At 46.2% G+C, this 22,144-nt stretch overlaps 1 protein-coding gene across 2 annotated transcripts in view; it reads left to right on the forward strand.

Moving 5' to 3' along the window:
- The window catches only part of SCNN1B (sodium channel epithelial 1 subunit beta), a 128,968-nt gene that overhangs the window by 61,644 nt on the left and 45,180 nt on the right, over nt 1–22,144 (forward strand). For both annotated transcript variants that reach the window (XM_075318125.1, XM_075318126.1), the window contains exons 4-5: nt 11,247–11,437; nt 21,343–21,449. In XM_075318125.1, coding sequence (XP_075174240.1) covers nt 11,247–11,437; nt 21,343–21,449 — 298 coding nt within the window. The remainder of the gene's footprint in view (nt 1–11,246; nt 11,438–21,342; nt 21,450–22,144) is intronic.

Genomic DNA, 22,144 nt, shown 5'->3' on the forward strand with positions numbered 1-22,144 from the left:
GGTTTGTCAGTGGGTTGGTCCATGGGTTGGTCAGTGGTTTGGTCCATGGCTTGGTCAATGGATTGGTCCTCTTCTCCCATCTGCACATTCCTTGCATACCAGGGCAGGGAGTGGAGGACAGGAAACAGCAGCCATCTTGGATCTGTGTCCCGTGCATATATCTTAACAGGCTTATATAAAGTGAAATAATACGTTTCATCGGTCATTTACCACAATCCCCTATGGTTCAAGCTTAATTAAGTATTCGATCAGGACTATAAGATAGTCCTCCTTAACACTATGGTTTCAACATTGATGGGTTATGTTCACACGTGTCTGATTTGCATGTGGCGTGAGGATGGTAGTTTATATACTTTAGAGTTGCAAATCCACAAAAGTTCTGTACACGTTTCAATTATTATACAAGTCATATAAACCGGCAAAAGAAGTCAACAAGATGTCCCGGTCACATCGCTGTAAACGTGAGAGGTAGAGGAGAACCTGGGTGACCTCTGCTCGTGTGCTGTTTGTCACCATAAATCGGTAAAGGGTTGCAGCTCTCCGGAACAATATGTGTGATTATAAAATGTTTCTGATGTAATTGTGCTTGTAAACTTTCGATAGTGTCTGGACTTAGTAAGCAACATTCAAACCAACGTGCCTCAAAATCTCCATTACTGCTTGACTAGACTATGCTGATCATATCGAGGTGGCGGATACTTATATATAGGCAACAAATAAAATAACAACTTGTCATACAAGAGATTATAATAAAAAGGGTTTGTACTGAAGGAGTCACTGTGTATATTAACCCTTTCACGACCGGCCGATTTTTCGCTTTCCGTTTTTTTTTTTCGCCATTCTTTTTCTGAGAGACGTAACTTTTTTATTTTTCAGTCAATATGGTCATGTGAGGGCTCATTTTTTGCGGAACGAGCTGTACTTTTAAATGAAACCATCAGTTTTACCATATTGTGTACTAGAAAATGGCAAAAAAATTCCAAATGCTGAAAAATTGCAAAAAAAGTGCGATAGCACTATGGTTTTTGAGATATTTTATTCACTGTGTTCACTATATGGTAAAACTGATGTGTGGGTGTGATGCCTCAGGTCAGTACGAGTTCGTAGACACCAAACATGTATAGGTTTACTTTTATATAAGGGGTTAAAAAAAAATCGGAAGTTTGTCCGAAAAAAGTGGCGCACGTTTTACGCCATATTCCGTGACCCGTAGCGTTCTCATTTTTCGGGATCTTAGGCTCAATGACGGCTTATTTTTTGCGTCTCGAGCTGACGTTTTTAACGGTACCATTTTTGCGCAGATGCTACGTTTTGATCGCCTCTTATTGCATTTTGCGCAAAAGTTGTGGCGACAAAAAAAACGTCGTTTTGGCGTTTGGAATTTTTTTGCCGCTACGCCGTTTACTGATCAGATTAATTGATTTTATATTTTGATAGATCGGGCGTTTCTGAACGCGGCGATACCAAATGTGTGTATATTTTTTATTTTTTTAACCCTTTAATTTTCAATGGGGCGAATGGGGGGTGATTTGAACGTTTAGGTTTTTTTGGTTTTTTTTAATTTTTTAAAACTTATTTTTTTACTTTTTTTTTTTATTTTACTAGTCCCCCTAGGGGGCTATTGCGATCAGCATTCCGATCGCTCTGCAGTATCTGCTGATCACAGCTGGAAGGCTGTAAACAGCAGATACGCTGTCTTTCTCTTTTGCTGTGCCCCGGGCACAGCGAAAGTGAAACCAATTCATGTGTAGTACAGGAGTCATCACATGACCCTGTACTACCATGACAACTATCGGGAGTCACGTGATCGCGTCACGTGACTTCCGGTTTCGGCGGTAAGTAAAACTTTACCGCGATTGCGCTTATAATGGCGCTGTCATGTATTGACAGCGCCATATAAGGGGTTAATCGGCACGAGCAGATAACGATTCTGCTCGTGCCTAGCAGGCACACATCTCAGCTGTGAAAATCAGCTGAGATGTGTGCCGATCGCGGCATGCTGCCGCCGGAGGACCGCGGGCAGTAAGATTATGTCATTTAGGACGTAATTTTACGGCCCGCGGTCGTTAAGGGGTTAATTATCATGTAATGTATGTATACAGTGGAAATAAGTATTTGATCCCTTCCTGATTTTGTAAGTTTACCCGCTGACAAAGACATGAACAGTATCATTTTAAGGGTAGGTTAATTTTAACATTGAGAAATATAATATCAAAAATTAAATCTAGAAAATCACATTGTATAAATTATATATATGTATTTGCATTTTGCAAAGAGAAATAAGTATTTGATCCCTCTGGCAAATAAGACAAAACTTGGTGGCAATACTCTTGTTGGCAGCCCAGCAGTCAGACGTGTTTTGTAGTTGATAAGGTTTGCGCACATCAGGAGGAATTTTGCTCCACTCCTCTTTGCAGATCATCTCTAAATCATTAAGATTTTGAGGCCGTCACTTGGCAACTCGGAGCTTCAGCTCCTCCATAAGTTTTCTATGAGATTAAGGTCTGGAGACTGACTAGGCCACTCCATGACCTTTGACCTTAATGTGCTTCTTTCTGAGCCACTCATTTGTTGCCTTGGTTGTATGTTTTGGGTCATTGTCGGGCTGGAAGACCCAGCCATGTTCCATTTTTAATGTCCTGGTGGAGGGAAGGAGGTTGTCACTCAGGATTTTACGGTACATGGCTCCATCCATTGTCCCATTGATGCAGTGAAGTAGTCCTGTGCCCTTAGCAGGGAAACACCTCCAAAACATAATCTTTCCACCTCCATGCTTGACAGTGGGGATGGTGTTTTTTGGATCATAGGCAGCATTTCTCTTTCTCCAAACACGGCGAGTTGAGTTAAGGCCAAAGACCTCAATTTTTGTCTCATCTGACTACAGCACCTTCTTCCAATCACTCTCAGAATCATCCAGGTGTCATTGGCAAACGTCAGACAGGCTGGCTGCACATGGGCCTTCTTCAGACGGGCCGGCTACGCATGTGCCTTCTTCAGACGGGCCAGCTGCACATGGGTCTTCTTCAGAGGGGTCGGCTGAACATGGGCCTTCTTCAGATGGGCCGGCTGCACATGGGCCTTCTTCAGACGGGCCGGCTACACATGGGCCTTCTTCAGATGGGTCAGCTGAACATAGGCCTTCTTCAGATGGGCTGGCTGGACATGGGCCTTCTTCAGACGGGCTGGCTACACATGTGCCTTCTTCAGATTGACCGACTGCACACAGGCCTTCTTCAAACGGGCCGGCTGCACATGGGCTTTCTTCAGAGGGGTCGACTGGACATGGTCCTTCTTCAGACGGGCCGGCTACACATGGGCCTTCTTCAGACGGGTCGGCTGCACATAGGCCTTCTTCAGAGAGGTCGGCTGAACATGGGCCTTCTGCAGGTGGGCCGGCTGCACATGGGCCTTCTTCAGAGGGGCCGGCTGAACATGTGCCTTCTTTAGACGGGCTGGCTGCACATGGGCCTTCTTCAGATGGGCCGGCTGCACACGGGCCTTCTTCAAACGGGCTGGCTGCACATGGGCCTTCTTCAGACAGGCCGGCTGCACATGGGCCTTCTTGAGCAGTGGGACTTTGCGGGTAGTGCAGGATTTTAATCCATTATGGTGTAATGTGTTACCAATGGTTTTCTTGGTGACAGTGGTCCTAGCTGCCTTGAGCTCTTTAACAAGTTCCACCCATGTAGTTCTAGGCTGATCTCACCTTCCTCATGATCCTGGATCCCCCACGAGATGAGATTTTGCATGGAGCCACAGATCGATGTCGATTGACTCTCATTTCGTATTTCTTCCATTTTCTTACTATTGCACCAACAGTTGTCTCCTTGTTACCCAGCGTCTTACTTATGGTTTTGTAGCCCATTCCAGCCTTGTGCAGGTCTGTTCCTGACCTGATCTTGTCCCTGACATCCTTAGAAAGCTCTTTGGTCTTGCCCATGTTGTAGAGGTTAGCGTCTGACTGATTGAGTCTGTGGACAGAAGTCTTTTATACAGGTGACAATGTAAGACAGCATCTGTAATGCTGGTAACGAGGTGGTTAGGAGCGTCTAAGTGTCTGTAGAAGCCAGAACTCTTAATGGTTGGTAGGGGATCAAATCCTTATTTCTCTCTGAAAAATGCAAATAAATTTATACAATGTGATTTTCTGGATTTTATTTTGGATATTCTATCTCTCACTATTATAATTAACTAACCCCTTAAAATTATAGAATGTTCATGTCTGTGTCATTGGGCAAACTTACAAAATCAGCAAGGGATCAAATAATTATTTCCCTTACTGTATACAGTGAATTCACCAGCAGAATAGTGAGTGCAGCTCTGGAGTATAATACAGGATGTAACTCAGGATCAGCACAGGATACGTAATGTAATATATGTACACAGTGACTGCACCAGCAGAATAGTGAGTGCAGCTCTGGAGTATAATACAAGATGCAATTCAGGATCAGCACAGGATAAGTAATGTAATGTATGTACACAGTGACTGCACCAGCAGAATAGTGAGTGCAGCTCTGGAGTATAACACAGTATGCAATGCAAGATCATTATTAGATAATAAATATAATGTATGTACAATGTGACTGCACCAACAGAATAGTGAGTGCAGCTGTAATGAGTGGCCAGGGGCGCCTCTGGCCTTGTAGTCGTGGCCTTTGTTGCTTCAAGGCTTACCCCTGGCTCCATCACTACTTCAAGGTCGGGAACTGGCTTGGTGGGGCAGAGTGTGTTGGTGTCGTCGCCGGCAGCGGTACAAACAGTCTTCAGGCCAGATGTGATGCAAACAAAAGACATGTTTATTGACACACTGGACACACGTAGTCTCAATCCGGCGGTGGCAGACAAGATAACACTTCCTGGGCTGGGGGACAACCTGCCCTAACGAATCCTCCTCTGGGGCTGTGCCCTAATTACTCCGCTTCACCGGGCTCCCACTGACGGTTACACACACACCGGACCCACACCGGCAGCTTCACTCTTCGAGGATCCGTACACTCTCCCGTTCTCTCCGGCGTCCCCTCTTGATTCAGCCCCACACTCTGCCCCTTGATCTTCACTCTCTCACGTCCCGGATTCAACAACCTTACACACACTCACCCCTTCCCCCATACTACAGCCGGCTCCTCCTCCCCGGTGTCAACAGCCGTCCCACCCGGCCACTAGGGGGTGCCCTAACACAAACTACATGCATATATATATAACACATTTTTATTAGTTACAATTCCGGGTTAACTATGCTGGTACTGGTAGGGGGTAGGTCTACCCACTACACAGCTCTACACTATAATATAGGTTGTAAGTCATTTAATGTATGTACATAACGACCACACCAGCAAAATAGTGAGTGCTGCTCTGCAGTATAATAAAGAATGTACCTCAGGATCAGTAGAGTTTAGTTAGGAAATGTATGTACACCGTGACGGCCCTAGTGAATAGTGAGTGTGGCTCTGGAGTATAATAAAGCATGTCACTCAGGATCAGAGCAGAATTAGTAATGAAATGTATAGCAGGTGAAAACAGTATTGAACACATCACCAATTTTGTAAGTAAATATATTTACCAATCCACACAGGGAAAGAAAATCAAACTATAGATGTCCATAAATGTAATGCTGTGCATTATTCAGAAATGACATAGAGAAAAAGTTTGCACATATGAAGAAAGAGAGGTACAAAAAGCCATGGAAAGGCATGACACCAGCGGAAATCTGTTAGTAATTAGAAAGCAATCCTGCCACTTAATGAAAAATAATATTAGCTGGTTCAACTCATGGCCTATAAAAAGGTATTTTTTTTACCAAGGTGCCACACAAGAAACATCTCATGATTGGTAAAACAAGTGAGCTGTCTCAAGACGTTTGCAAACGTATTGTTGCAAAACATGTTGATGGCATTGCTTACAAAATTATTTCTAAACTACTGAAGGGTTCAGTGAACCCTGTTTGGGCCATAATCGAGAAGTGGAAAGAACATAATGTCATCATAAAGGAGCCACGGCCAGGTGCTCTCTGCCAAATTTCAACTAGAGGAGTGAAAAGAATTATCAGAAGAGTTGTTCAAGATCCAAAGACCACTTGTGGAGAGCTACAGAAAGATCTGGAATCAGCAGGTACAATTGTTTGAAAGAAAACAATAACTAATGTCCTCTCCCTCCATGGTCTGTATGCACGCTCCTGTATGCACGCTCACCACGCAAGACCTCATTGCGAAACAAAAAGCAGGTTCAAGGGCGGTTAAAATTTGCTCAGCAACATTTAGACAAGTCTGTGAATACTGGGAGAATATAGTCTGGCCAGATGAGACCAAAATTGGTCTCTTTGGATGCCATAATACACACCATGTTTGGAGGCCAACAAACAGATCCTCACAAAGACACCAACAACAGTGAAGTTTGGAGGTGGGAACATCCTGTTGTGCTGCTGTTCAGCATATTTCACGGACAAACGTCATGTAATTGAAGGAAGGATGAATGGACAAATGTGAGATATTTTTGATAAATATCTGCTGCCATCTACCAGGATGATGAAGATGAAACGAGGGAGGACATTTCAGAAAGACAATGATCCAATCACACAGCCAAGGAAACTCTCAATTGGTTTCAGAGAAAGAAAATAAATCTTCTACAATGGCCGAGACGATCACCAGAGCTGAATCCAATAGAAAAGGTATGGATGGAACTAAAGATCAGAGTTCATAGAAGAAGCCAACGGGACCTGCAGGATGTGAGGAGTGTTTGTGTGGAAGAATGGGCCCAAAATCTCACCTTAGCAATGCAGGTGACTAGTGTCTCCATGCAGGAGGCGTCTTGAAGCTTCATCACCAACAAAGGCTTTTGCACGAAATGTAAAATAAATTTCAGTAAGCGTGTTCAATACTTTTTCCCTGTGTCATTTCTCATTATTATACATCACTAAATTTATGTATATCTATGGTTTGATTATTTTGCATTTGTGTATTGGATGAGTTGTTACCGATATCTGGTGAGAAATGTATATCATTAGCACCTTTAAAAATATATTTACTTAGAAAATTGTGACGTGTTCAATACTTATTTCACACCCTCTATGTACAGTGACTGCTCCAGCAGAACAGTGATTGCAGCTCTGGAGTATAGTATGAGTACCAGTAAAGAATAAGTAATGTTTTTCATGTATCATATTAGTTTTTGTTCTTTCAAAACTGACTCTATACCTCAGTGGAAGAAATGTCTACATAAGGAGCTATTATTATTATCTGGGGGCCCCAAAATTTCCACTACATAATTGTGTAAATTTGCAGTTCAAGGGTCTACAAAGATGAGTAACAGGCTAGGATCTTTCAATGGTATAATCAAAAATATGAGGTCAGAGGTACAGTAGATTCCCCATGATCCCTTCTTGTTGCACCATAATACAGCGCCACTTACCCTCTGTCCGTGTAGTCAGGCAGGTTATTACTACATGTGACACCCACGTCTGGCACTCATCGGTTGAATTAATCCTTGTAAAATCCTGTCTGCCCACTTAAGTATAGAAGCCGGAAAACAATTCATTGGAACATGGAGCATGGAGATACAAAGCCTCCATTCTGTACCAGTCTCTGGCAGCTTCTATCCAGATATCGTCTGCCAGATACTTTTATATAGCACTAGCTGTAGTACCCGGAATTGCCCGGGATAGTAACTGTCTCTCTTCCACTCTCTGTCTGTCTGTCTATCTCTTTCCATGTCTGTCTGTCTGTCTTTGTCCCTTTGTCTGTCTGTCTCTCTATCTCTCTGTTTCTCTGTCTGTCTCTCTATCTCTTTCCCTGTCTGTCTCTTGTAGTGCCCTTGAACCACTCAGGGCACTACTAGGTACTGCATCCTCACCAGGATTTTTGACAAAGAACACAAGAGTACCATATTTTTCGGATTATAAGAAGCACTTTTCCTCCCAAAAATTTGGGAGGAAAATAAGGGGTGCGTCTTAAAATCCGAATACAGCTTACCGGGGTGCTGTTGTTGCGGCGACCAGGTGCGTTCTGGTGGCCGGGAGCCTGTGACTGCGTGCGGGCGGGCAGCCGGGTGCTCGTCGGTGCTGGCTGCCTCTCTGTGCGTGTGACGGGCAGGCGTGTGGGCAGCCGGGTGCCTGTCGGTGCCGGCTACCTCTCTGTACGTGCATGCGGGCGGGCAGACAGGTGCCCGTCGGTGCCAACTGCCTCTCTGTGTTGGCGTGCGTGCGAGCAGCCAGGTGCCTGTCGGTTGCGCCTGCCTCTCTGTGCGTGCGGGCGGGCGGCCGGAATCAGCGCGTGTGCAGATGGAGCCCTTGGATGAGCGCTCCATCTGCGCATGCGCCGCTCCAGGCGCCATTATTTGAAGCGGGACCACGGACACACTGAGACACTTACTTCACCAGCCTGCTCCACCTGTCACCCGCCCCCACAGGCCTGCCGCGGCTCCCACCACGGACCCACCGCGGCTCCCACCACGGACGCCGCCGCGCCTGCCGCCACTGACCGCTTCTGCCACCATGGACCCGCTGCAGCTGATGCTACTAACACGCCATGGCTGCCAGCACAACCTCTGCCTTCTGTGAGCCCGCTTCACCACCACTGCTGCCCCCCTCTGGTAAGACAACACCGGATTATAAGACGGAGCCCATTTTTTTTTTTTTTTTTTAGCTCTAAATTTGGGGTGCGTCTTATAATCCGGTGTGCCTTATAAAACAATAAATACGGTATATTATACCAAATATTTAAATATTTTATTGTTTAAAAAAAACTCAAATCAGAAAACACAAGCTTACATATATTTTTTAAAAATCAAAGACAATGTCACACCAAAAAGTGAAAAACATGAAAAAAAATGTGGGGGATTTCCTGATTAAAGTTGCAAAACTATATTAAAGTGGGACTAACTAATTCTTGTGGTACTTTATTTTATTTAGTAATAAATATTCATCAAAACTAGAAAACCACATCAGATGTAAAATTATGAGATTCCCACTTAATTTTATAAAGTGCACATATTTCACAGAGCCTCCTGAAGAAAAGGTTCTACTTGAAACGCGCGTCGAGGTTGTGGAGGGCTTTCCTGATTTTGTGGATTTGTAAGTTAAATAACTGTGAAAAATGTGCACTTTATAAAATTAAGTGGGAATCTCTCTCTTAATTTAACATCTGATGTGGTTTTCTAGTTTTGATGACTATTTATTACTAAATAAAATATGAAAGTACCACAATAATTAGTTAGTCTCACTTTGATATAGTTTTGCAACTTTAATCAAGAAATCCCTCACATTTTTTCACGTTTTTGACTTTTTGGTGTGACATTGTCTTTGATTTTTAAAAAATATATGTAAGCTTGTGTTTTTTGATTTGAGTTTTTTTTTTTTAAACAATAAAATATTTAAATATTTGGTATAATATACTCTTGTGTTCTTTGTCAAAAATAAGATTTGTTGAGTTAACATACCAGTTGATGATGATGGGAAATTGAACAATGTGTAATATCCTCACCAGGATGCAGGGCCTACCCCTGGGACCTGGAACACCAGTGCCAGCAACACCCACACACACCAAAATCCCAGTTTCCACTCCACACCAGTGGTAATTGGCTAGTCGGACACAAGGGGATGGCCACCTAGAGGGCAGAGCCAGACCAGAGAGACTAGACAACCTGGTGGGAGGGGACTGCGGTTAGTCAAGCAGAGTCAGTGCAGAGAAGTAGTAGAGAGAAGAGGTGCCTGAGAGCTGGGTCGTGTAACGGTGACCCGGGGGCAGAGGAGAGTGGTCGCCAGGGTACACCCGAGTACCGCTGGGACCAGAGCACGCACGGGGTACAGGGCCCTACGTCAGACGCCAGTTTCATATGGCCTGGCAAATACCTGCACAGTGAGGGGACCTTCACAGACCTCACTGACCAATAGATCTGGGAGCACCAGCAGTATAGCAAGGGTTCGGGATACAGATCAGACCTACAGGGTCCGCACTGCCCTCCGTACGGACAAGGAGAGTGCCACAAAAAGGGACAGTCGGGCCCCAAACCTCTCCAAGCTACGGGGACCCAAAACACACTGAGGGTGCCGGGGACAGAGCAACCGAGTCATCAACTGGCACTGGAAGTATATGGACCTAAACCGGCCGTCCAAGGGTCAAGAGTAAATAGAGACTGTTAATTACAACCCACAGTATGGCTTCCCTTATTACTCCATCATACATCTCCTGGGCTCAGCCCTACCTGCGGAGAGCCTACCACCACAGCTGCTATTACCACCAGCCCTAGGAGTAACCAATCCAGCAGCGGCGGTTCCCCCATATTAACTGCAACCCTTCAGATGGCATCACACAAATGACTTTATTCTCCTCTGTAAATACTCCCTATTAAAAAAAGCATCAGGGCACGGGACCGTGCAACGGCCACCAAAGTGACATTCCCCAGTAGTAAACCGCCCGGGACCGAGTACCCCTTTCCCTGGGCCACACGCTGTCTGTCCCTTTCCCTGTCTGTCTCCTTTCCTGTCTCATTCCCTGTCTGTCTCTTTATCTGTCTGTCTCTTTCCCTTTCGGTCTCGCTGTCTGTGTTTATGTCTGTCTGTCTCTTTCCCTGTCTGTCTGTGTCTATATATATCTTTGTCTGTCTCTTTCCCTGTCTGTCTGTATCTGTCTGTCTCTTTGTCTGTGTCTATCTGTGTCTGTCTCTTTCCCTGTCTGTCTCTCTTTATCCGTCTCTCCACAGAAATCATATTACCTCACACATAAGATTCTTATACTAATAATGTCCTTTGTTGCCTATAGCAACCAATCACAGCTCCTATTAATGACCTGTAGCTCCCAGCTCCATTGACTTTAATGTAAGCAGGTTTTTTGGCGAATAACTGTAAAGCGCAGAGTTAATTTTTCCCCTCAAAACATAGTCTATGACGTTCCCTGAGTCACATCAGGCGTCTGTGCAAAATATCTTGATTGTAAATGCGACGGTGCGGATTCCATTAGCGAAAATATACACACACTCAGCTTTATATATTAAATTACTGTGACACACAATGGATCACCGTCCACGACCAATGTCAGTTTGGCTTTTTCGGAACAAGATTTTTTTGCAGAGTACAGATCATCCCTATATAACTCCTCGTATGGAATGAAGATTAAGCTGAGCTATACTGGGTATTACTCCAGACAGCATTGCCCTTTACACTCCTAACCAGATGAATCCCCATAAGGACAATCAGAACCATAAATGATCCATATAATATTTTACAATGTTAACGACACCTTGAATTTCTTCTACAGTGCACCAACAATAGGACACAATGCGAATACCGGAACTTCACCAGCGGCATTCAAGCCATACGGGAATGGTACCTTTTACAGTTTTCCAGCATCTTTTCGAAAATAGACATAAATGAAAAGATCGAAATGGGCTACAAGGCAGAAGATATGATTCTCACCTGCATGTTCGGAGGGGACGCCTGCAGTTACAGGTACCTGATTAAAAAAGCAAAAAATGCACATTTAGATCCAGGTGTTGCCTTTTGTATTAATTCACTGATACAGCTTGCATACTCCAAAGCTGCCTTCGTAATTCTTCAGATTTGAGAAATAATTATTCCTTGCACATTTCCTGACTTAAAGGGGTTTTGCACTACTTTTTCACCGCCTTCAAAACAATACCTTTTGTAATATACTTGTATTGGATCTATAGCTTCTATGAGAGCATTTCAGGAGGGATGACATAGTACTGGATTGTTATGCAGATTCTTCTTCCTCCTCTGAGTTTTCTTTTCCACCACAGAAATCAGACCAAATGAAAGGAAGTTGTTAATGGGCTCCTGATGCTGGCTGAGGACGATAAAGAGTAAATGACAGCTTCCTGAGCATGAGTCCTGAAGATACATTTAGTCTGCCTCACACAAGCTAGACTGACAGTTTCATTCAGCAGTAACAGCAGGGGCCAAGACCTTTGCTAGTGAAGTGCTGAAATCTGCATTTCAAAAGCAAAGGGTTAGGTAAACCAATCACTGAACTGGACAGCTGAAAAGCACCAAAATTTGCATGGCAAACACAGTGGCAGGGCCATACTGGCTATTTGGTAATTGGCAGATGGGCTGGTACCTACCGTACACGCCTCTGACACTTGGTATCTCCCAATATCTGCAGCAGCACAGAGTGGAGAATAGAGAGGGTGTACTAAGTGCTCTATCACAGGCCACTGTAATGCATGATGGAATTTGTAGTAATAGAGCACAGTAAGCCTGGGGAGGAGAAGTGATGGATATAAATATCAGAGCTGCAGCTGCAGGCACCAAGTGATTCCAACTGCATAATACAAAGTTTATATTATTATAGTAAGCGTATGGATGCATTTAGTGGCATATAATAGCACAATTGATGAATAAAAATGAAATGAGTTAGGGTAGGATTTTTACCTATTAAACTAAAATAATCACCTTCTGCAGCTCCTTGGGCTTCATTCTATAAAGGTGGCCCTGACTCCCTTCCAGACACCAAAAATAATTTTATAAAACTTGGCCCTAAGGTATGCTAATTACCTTGGTTGGCCAGGAGGTTGGGCTCATTTTCTCATCCTGTCCCCCCTCCTGCTGCTGATTGCCTTCCTCCTTCCTTGATTGACAGGATGACGCCTCTGTCGTCCTCCTGGTCGCATTTTTAAATCTCACACCTGTGCAGTTAGGTCTGCTCGCACAGGCGCAGTTTGCTCTACCATAGCGCGGCCAGAGCAGAAGACAGCTGCTCTAGCTCGCGCCGGTGATCTAAATGTGCAGGCGGGAGATTATGGGCGGGTACGAGCCAGAAGGAGAAAATGAGCCAGCCCATCTGGCCAACCACGGTAATTAGCATACCTTAGGGCCAAGTTTTATAAAGTTATTTTTGGAGTCTGGAAGGGGAGTAAGGGCCAAGGTGCACCTTCATAGAATGCAGCCCAGGAGCTGCAGAAGGTGATTCTTTTAGTTTAATACAGGGTTCCCCAACTCCAGTCCTTGAGGGCCGCCAACAGTGCATGTTTTCAGGATTTCCTTAGCATTGCATGGGTGTTGGAATCATCAACTGTGCAGGTGATTAAATTCACATGTGCAATACTAAGGAAATCCTGAAAACATGCACTGTTGGCGGCCCTTGAGGACTGGAATTGGGGACCCATGGTTTAATAGGTAAAAATCTGATGACAGGTTCCCTTTAACTCCTTCATGACCGAGGATGTATCGGTACATCCTAAAGCATGAAGGGGTGAGCTGGCGGCGATCCCTGCACATGTCTGTTAATTTGAACAGCAGACATGTGCAGTTATCAGACGGAGGTGCATCCGCAATCCTCTTGCGCCTGTTAACCCCTTAGATCGTACTGTTATATGTGACGATTTAAATGGCCACGGCAGGCAAATCGCTGCCATCGGAGGCTCCATGACGCGATTACGGGGAGCCAATGGTTGTCATGGTAGCGACAGATCATGTCATGACTCCTGTCGCTATCATGAAATATTTCCTGTGCGAGCCAACAGAATGCTGGCTGTAACAGGAATGTTGCATTTCTGCTGATCAGAGCTGTGCAGCTCTGATCAACAGAAATGAATCAGTGCTCAGACTGCTTATTCTTATCATCCTCTAGGTGGACTAGTAAAATAAAAAAAAGTTAAAAAAAGTTGTAAAAAATAAAAAAAATAAAAGTTCAAATCACCCCCCCCATTCGCTCCATTGAAAATTAAACGGTTAAAAAAAAATAAAAAATATACACATATTTGGTATCATTGAGTTCAGAAACACCCAATCTATCAAAATATAAAATCAATTAATCTGATCAGTAAACGGCGTAGCGGCAAAAAAATTCCAAACGTCAAAATTAAGTTTTTTAGTCTTTGCAGATTTTGCGCAAAATACAATAACAGGCGAACAAAACGTAGCATCCGTGCAAAAATGGTACCATTAAAAACGATAGCTCGAGATACAAAAAATAACCATCGCTGAGCCCCATGTCCAGAGAAATGAGAACGCTACAGGTCACGGAAAATGACGCAAAAAGTGCGCCACTTTTTTTAGACAAACTTCTACATTTTTTTTTAACCCCTTAGATAAAAGTAAACCTACACGTTTGGTATCTACAAACTCGTACCCAACTGGGACATCACACCGATACATCTGACTAAGCCATTGAATATCGAGAGAAGAGAAATAAAAAGAAAAGTGACACTGAATCATCTAATAAAAGTATCAAAAGGATTCAGATCATTAAAGCGTTGTTTTTTGCCTCCCCAAAAAATATTTACCAACTTTTCAGTCTGTAAATCAGGATTTTTGAATTGGCAAAGGAAAAGTTGGCCAAAGGGAAGGTGCATGCCTAGTATGAGTTGAGTTTACAAAAACCTCATCCAAGACTATGTAAAACTTTGGCTTTCTTGTGTTTTCTTTAGTGATGAGCGAGTACTAAAAAGCTCGGGTGCTCGAAGCTCGGGCCGAGCATCCCAAGATACTCGTGTACTCGGGCCGAGCAACGAGCCCAATGTTATCCTATGGGAGACCCGAGTATTTTTGTGAAATGACCCCCCGGCAGCATGGAGAAACCCTAAAAATGTCACAAAAGTCTCAGAAGAGTGCTCAAATGACATGGCAACAGCATGGGGAAGACCCCTTGAAGCATTTATCACTGAAAAGTCACAGCTGTGAACAATTTTGTCCGCGTTTTACGCCATTTTTACGGACTCACCAGAAAACCTTCCAAAATGACCCCAAAATGATTTTTCATGGCGGAAATGTTAAGGGCACATACCCAATAGTGAGATAGAGCTGGTGTATGTTACTTTTTGAGATTAATACATGAAAGATTTTACGTGAAAACATTGTGTGGCACTCCGATGTCCCTGAGAAGAGACGTACATGAAGGCCTCTTGAGTCTAATGTGCCCATTTTGAGGAAGTGAGTCTTTGTAGTATTTTCCTTTGCCAGGGCAGTCCAAAATTGTGAGGTTCACCAATGCCCCTGCATACAGACGTGCATGAGGGCCTGTAAACCTGAAGTGCCCATTGGAAGGAAGTGGGTCTATTGTAGTATAGCCCTTAGGCAGGGCAGCCAAAAATTGGGAGGCTCCACGTTGTCCCTGGGTAGAGACGTGCATGAGGGCCTTTAAACCTGAAGTGCCCATTGTAAGGAAGTGGGTCTATTTCAGTATAGCCCTTTGCCAGGGCAGCCAAAAATTGGGAGGCTCCACATTGTCCCTGGGTAGAGACGTGCATGAGGGCCTCAAAACATTAAGTGTCCATTTTAAGGAAGTGGGTGTATTATAGTATAGCCCTTAGGCAGGGCAGCCAAAAATTGGGAGGCTCCACGTTGTCCCTGGGTAGAGACGTGCATGATGGCCTGTAAACCTGAAGTGCCCATTGTAAGGAAGTGGGTCTATTTCAGTATAGCCCTTTGCCAGGGCAGCCAAAAATTGGGAGGCTCCACATTGTCCCTGGGTAGAGACGTGCATGAGGGCCTCAAAACATTAAGTGTCCATTTTAAGGAAGTGGGTGTATTATAGTATAGCCCTTAGGCAGGGCAGCCAAAAATTGGGAGGCTCCACGTTGTCCCTGGGTAGAGACGTGCATGAGGGCCTCAAAACATTAAGTGTCCATTTTAAGGAAGTGGGTGTATTATAGTATAGCCCTTAGGCAGGGCAGCCAAAAATTGGGAGGCTCCACGTTGTCCCTGGGTAGAGACGTGCATGAGGGCCTCAAAACATTAAGTGTCCATTTTAAGGAAGTGGGTGTATTATAGTATAGCCCTTAGGCAGGGCAGCCAAAAATTGGGAGGCTCCACGTTGTCCCTGGGTAGAGACGTGCATGATGGCCTGTAAACCTGAAGTGCCCATTGTAAGGAAGTGGGTCTATTTCAGTATAGCCCTTTGCCAGGGCAGCCAAAAATTGGGAGGCTCCACATTGTCCCTGGGTAGAGACGTGCATGAGGGCCTCAAAACATTAAGTGTCCATTTTAAGGAAGTGGGTGTATTATAGTATAGCCCTTAGGCAGGGCAGCCAAAAATTGGGAGGCTCCACGTTGTCCCTGGGTAGAGACGTGCATGATGGCCTGTAAACCTGAAGTGCCCATTGTAAGGAAGTGGGTCTATTTCAGTATAGCCCTTTGCCAGGGCAGCCAAAAATTGGGAGGCTCCACATTGTCCCTGGGTAGAGACGTGCATGAGGGCCTCAAAACATTAAGTGTCCATTTTAAGGAAGTGGGTGTATTATAGTATAGCCCTTAGGCAGGGCAGCCAAAAATTGGGAGGCTCCACGTTGTCCCTGGGTAGAGACGTGCATGAGGGCCTCAAAACATTAAGTGTCCATTTTAAGGAAGTGGGTGTATTATAGTATAGCCCTTAGGCAGGGCAGCCAAAAATTGGGAGGCTCCACGTTGTCCCTGGGTAGAGACGTGCATGAGGGCCTCAAAACATTAAGTGTCCATTTTAAGGAAGTGGGTGTATTATAGTATAGCCCTTAGGCAGGGCAGCCAAAAATTGGGAGGCTCCACGTTGTCCCTGGGTAGAGACGTGCATGATGGCCTGTAAACCTGAAGTGCCCATTGTAAGGAAGTGGGTCTATTTCAGTATAGCCCTTTGCCAGGGCAGCCAAAAATTGGGAGGCTCCACATTGTCCCTGGGTAGAGACGTGCATGAGGGCCTCAAAACATTAAGTGTCCATTTTAAGGAAGTGGGTGTATTATAGTATAGCCCTTAGGCAGGGCAGCCAAAAATTGGGAGGCTCCACGTTGTCCCTGGGTAGAGACGTGCATGAGGGCCTCAAAACATTAAGTGTCCATTTTAAGGAAGTGGGTGTATTATAGTATAGCCCTTAGGCAGGGCAGCCAAAAATTGGGAGGCTCCACGTTGTCCCTGGGTAGAGACGTGCATGAGGGCCTCAAAACATTGTTCCCATTGCAAAGGAGCGGGTCTCCTGTCGTTGTAATGTCCATTCTGCAAAGAATGGGCGAAAAAATTTACCACTGGGGGTATACCTGAAACAAAGGCCTAAGTATTGCAATTTGTAACGGTCATCATCATGGTGGCGCATGAGGAGAAGGAGGAGGAGTCCAGCGATTATCCAAAGTCCAGAAGTGTGTACCCATGGGTGAGTGGAGGTACATGGCAAACTTTAAATTCCGCTCTCATTTGCTGGTGGTGTGGTGAAGTCTGGCCCAATCCAACCCTTGTTCATCTTGATCAGAGTCAGCCTGTCAGCATTTTCAGTTGACAGGCGGGTGCGTTTATCTGTAATGATTCCACCTGCGGCACTAAAAACACGCTCTGACAAAACGCTAGCAGCAGGGCAGGCCAGGACTTCCAAGGCGTAGAGAGCCAATTCATGCCACGTGTCCAGCTTGGATACCCAATAATTGTAAGGCACAGAGGAATGTCGGAGTACTGTTGTTCGATCTGCAAGGTACTCCTTCAGCATCTGGGCAAACTTAGGATTTCTTGTGGCACTACCCCGCACCTCAGGGGCTGTGGTACGTGAGGGGCTGAGAAAACTGTCCCACATCTTAAAGACTGTTCCCCTACCTCTGGCGGATTGGACTTGTGCCTCTCTCGGCTGTACGCCTCGGTTGTCCACTGATTCATGACCTATGCCGCTAGCGTTTTGTGAGGGGAATGCTTTGCCTACTTCCGTGAGTATGGCCTTCCGAAACTGCTGCATTTTGGTTGACCTCTCCTCCACGGGAATAAGAGACAAAAAGTTCTCCTTGTAGCGTGGGTCTAACAGTGTTACCAACCAGTAATGATTGTCGGCCAAGATGTTCTTAACGCGAGGGTCACGAGACAGGCAGCTTACCATAAAGTCAGCCATGTGCGCCAGACTCTTAACAGCCAGGACTTCAGTAGCCTGACCAACAAGATGACTGAACATGCTGTCCTCCTCCTCCTCCTCCTCCTCCTCCTCATCTACCCTGTCCTCTGGCCAGCCACGCTGAACCGAGGATATGACTGGTGTGCATGTCATATCCTCAATTTGGCCGGAGAGTTGCTCCATGTCTTCATCCTCCTCCTCGTCATAGTCCTCCACTGCACGTTGTGATGAGACGAGGCTGGGCTGTGTGTTATCACCCACACCCACTACTGTTTCTTGCTGCAACTCATCGCGCTCCGCCTGCAATGCATCATGTTTGTTTTTCAGCAGAGACCGTTTTAGAAGGCAGAGTAGCGGTATGGTGACGCTAATAATGGCGTCATCACCACTCACCATCTTGGTGGAGTCCTCAAAGTTTTGGAGGATGGTACATAGGTCTGACATCCATCTCCACTCCTCAGGTGTTATGTGTGGAGTTTGACCCATTTCCCGACGGCTTAGGTGATGCAGGTACTCAACAACTGCCCTCTTCTGCTCACATATCCTGACCAACATGTGCAGAGTTGAATTCCAACGCGTGGGGACATCACACACCAGTCTGTGAGCCGGAAGATGCAAACGGCGCTGAAAGCCGGCAAGGCCGGCTGAAGCAGTAGGTGACTTTCGAAAATGTGCAGACAGGCGGCGAACTTTTACCAGTAGATCAGACAGCTCTGGGTATGACTTTATAAACCGCTGAACCACGAGGTTGAGCACATGGGCCACGCATGGAACATGTGTCAGCTGGCCTCGCCTCAAAGCCGCCACCAGGTTCCGGCCATTGTCACACACGACCTTTCCTGGCTTTAGGTTCAGAGGTGTGAGCCAGTGATCTGCCTGCTGTTTCAGAGCTGTCCACAGCTCTTCTGCATTGTGGGGTTTGTCACCTATGCAGATTAGCTTCAGCACAGCCTGTTGCCGCTTCGCCGAGGCAGTGCTGCAGTGCTTCCAGCTTGTGACTGTTGTGGAGGGCACAGTGGATGAGGATGCGCAGGAGGAGGAGGAGGCTGAAGAGCATGACATTCCGGAGCTGTAGAGTGTGGGTGAAACACTGACTGAGGTAGGGCCTGCAAACCTTGGTGTGGGAAGGACGTGTTCCGTCCCTCGCTCAGACTGGGTCCCAGCTTCCACAATATTAACCCAGTGTGCCGTCAACGAGATGTAGCGGCCTTGCCCACAAGCACTTGTCCACGTGTCTGTGGTTAGGTGGACCTTGGGTGAAACAGCGTTGTTCAGGGCACGTGTGATGTTTTGAGACACGTGGTTATGCAACGCGGGGACGGCACACCGGGAGAAATAGTGGCGGCTGGGGACCGAGTAACGTGGGACAGCTGCCGCCATCAGGTCACGGAATGCTTCAGTCTCCACCAGCCTAAAAGGCAACATTTCCAGCGCAAGCAGTCGCGAAATGTTAGCATTTAGAACTGTGGCATGTGGGGTGTTGGCAGTGTATTTGCGCCTGCGTTCAAAGGTTTGCTGAATGGATAACTGAACGCTGCGCTGGGACAAGGACGTGCTTGATGATGGTGTTCTTTCTGCGTAGGCAACTGCAGGTGCAGGAGTGGAGGAGGCTTGTTCGCAGGCAGCATGGACAGAGGATTGGCTCGCATGCACAACCAGCGAAGACGTAGCAGTGACATCAGCAAGCACTGCTCCTCGACTCTGTTGTACTTCCCACAAAGTCGGGTGCTTGGCTGACATGTGCCTGATCATGCTGGTGGTGGTCAGGCTGCTAGTTTTGGTACCCCTGCTGATGCTGGCACGGCAGGTGTTGCAAATGGCCTTTTTTGAATCATCTGGATCCAACTTAAAAAACTGCCAGACTCGGGAAGACCTAACATTTGTACAGGCACCTTGTGTCGTCGTGTTGTTCCGGGGAACGGTTGCCTGACTTCTGCCTGGGGCCACCACCCTGCTTCTTACTGCCTGTTGTGATGCTACGCCTCCCTCCCCCTGTGCACTGCTGTCCTCGCTCTGCATATCCTCCTGCCAGGTTGGGTCAGTTACTGGATCATCCACCACGTCGTCTTCCTCTTCCGCACCCTGCTCCTCCTCCTGACTTGCTGACAATTGTGTCTCATCATCGTCCACCACTTGTTGAGACACGTTGCCAACTTCGTGAGAACGTGGCTGCTCAAATATTTGGCCATCTGTACAGACGATCTCCTCATGACCCACTTCAATATGAGCTGGCGAGAGGCCAGAATGTGTGAATGGAAACGTGAACAGCTCTTCCGAGTGTCCAAGTGTGGGATCATTAATGTCCGAGGAGGACGTGTACTCAGCCTGGTGGTAGGAAGGAGGATCAGGTTCAGAAATGTGCGGTGCAGTATCACGGCTACTGACACTTGACCGTGTGGAAGACAGAGTGTTTGTGGTGGTGCCAATCTGACTGGAAGCATTATCTGCTATCCAACTAACAACCTGTTGACACTGGTCTTGGTTCAAGAGCGGTGTACTGCTGCGGTCCCCAAGAATTTGGGACAGGACGTGCGAGCGACTAGATGTGGCCCTTTGTTGTGGCGAAATTAGAGCTTGCCCACGACCTCGGCCTCTGCCTGCACCACCATCACGTCCACTTCCTTGTTCCTTGCCAATGCCCTTGCGCATTTTGCAATGCTGTGCACTGCTGACGTGTATATTCACTACTTGTGCGTTATATCAAAGTGTGTGGAAATTGCACACAAGTGCAACTGTACGCTGCCACCAACAGGCACACACGTGCGGTTTTAAAAACCAAGCACGGACGCAATAATAACCTAACAGGTTTTTTTGGGGAGCGACAATTACAGACAAGTCAGACACTATCTGGACTGTTTTACACTGTGTACACCAGCCCCAGATATGATGAAGGCTGGTATACGGTCACCACTACCCTGCCTGCCTGCCTGTATACTGGTACAATAGTCCTGACAAGGACTCTTTTGGTCACTAGCCTGTATTCAGACCTGGCTATACCCTGCCTGTATATAGCAACAGTAGTCCTGAGAAGGACTCTGCTACTGTACTCCGACCTGGCTATACCCTGCCTGCCTGTATACAACTAGAATAGTCCTGAGAAGGACTTTTGGTCACACTGTTTGCAGCCCTGCAACTGAAAAAGCTATAAAGGGCCGCAAAGCTTTCCCTGAATCAGCGACACTCTCCCTACACTGACTGTCTGAATAGCTGTGAGCAGAGCACAGCGCGCCGGCCGATATAAAGGCTCGGTCACGCTGTGCAGGCCGGCCAATCACTGCAATTCCACAACTAACAGGGCTGTGGCATTGCAGTGGTCTGCCAGCCAATCCCTGCATGAGGGCTGGCTCTCAAAAGAGCGCCAACATGCAGAAATGAAGACCACGAGTACAGCACGAGTATCGCGAGATTACTCGGTCCCCGCCGAGCAGCCCGAGTACAGCGATACTCGTGCGAGTACCGAGTAGTGACAAGCATGCTTGCTCATCACTAGTTTTCTTCTCTATTCCATTTCCTCAACCTAACTCAGAAAGTAAGGGCAGTATTTTCTCTTTTCTGCAGAAATTTCACCCGCATTTATGACCAAGACTATGGAAACTGCTACATCTTCAACTGGGGCCAAGAAGGTCAGGAGTTAATGGTTTCTGCTAACCCGGGAGCAGAATTCGGTAGGTGTGCGCTTCTTCAGGCTGCAAAATGAAATGTAGAAAACTCTAAAATTCTAAAATTCATGTAGAAATTTTATATTTTCAGTTTTGTTTCCAAGAATTGATGCTTGTGTTTTTGGAAAATATTAGAATTAGAAAAACATGGTCGTTTCTTTCTTGAAATAGGTCCTCCCACTTTTTTCCACCAACAGCTCCACACGTCCATATCGTGGCTATGCTCTATTGAAGTGAATGAGGATATAATTCCGGAAAGGGGCCGGCTCTAGATATACAAGGGCCCTTTGGTGGGCAGTTGGGATTCTTTTGCTTTTCATTTTTCTTTATTGCTTTCCGTATTTTCCGGATTATATGACACACTTTTTTTCCCCTCAAAACTGAGGGGAATATAGGGGTGCGTCTCATAAACCGGATATGGTTTACCATAGCGGTAATGGTGGACGGGGTCTCAGGAGGCAGGGTCGGCGGTTACTGAGAGCTTGAAGAAGAGGGTGTCACTGCAGTGGTGCAGCTCAGGAGGGTTAGTGGACTCGGAGGTGTTGCGGCGATGGGTGCCATTGATCTGTTGGTGGGCTTCGGGCTTCATTGAACCGCCGGCGGTTGATGCGATGGACTTCAAGAAAATGACTACGGAGGACAATCTGTGAACGCGCCGCCTCCGCGGCATTTTCATGAAGTCCATCGTGTCAACCACCGGT

The sequence above is a fragment of the Anomaloglossus baeobatrachus genome, chromosome 7, assembly GCF_048569485.1.
Source record: "Anomaloglossus baeobatrachus isolate aAnoBae1 chromosome 7, aAnoBae1.hap1, whole genome shotgun sequence".
Classification (NCBI taxonomy): domain Eukaryota; kingdom Metazoa; phylum Chordata; class Amphibia; order Anura; family Aromobatidae; genus Anomaloglossus; species Anomaloglossus baeobatrachus.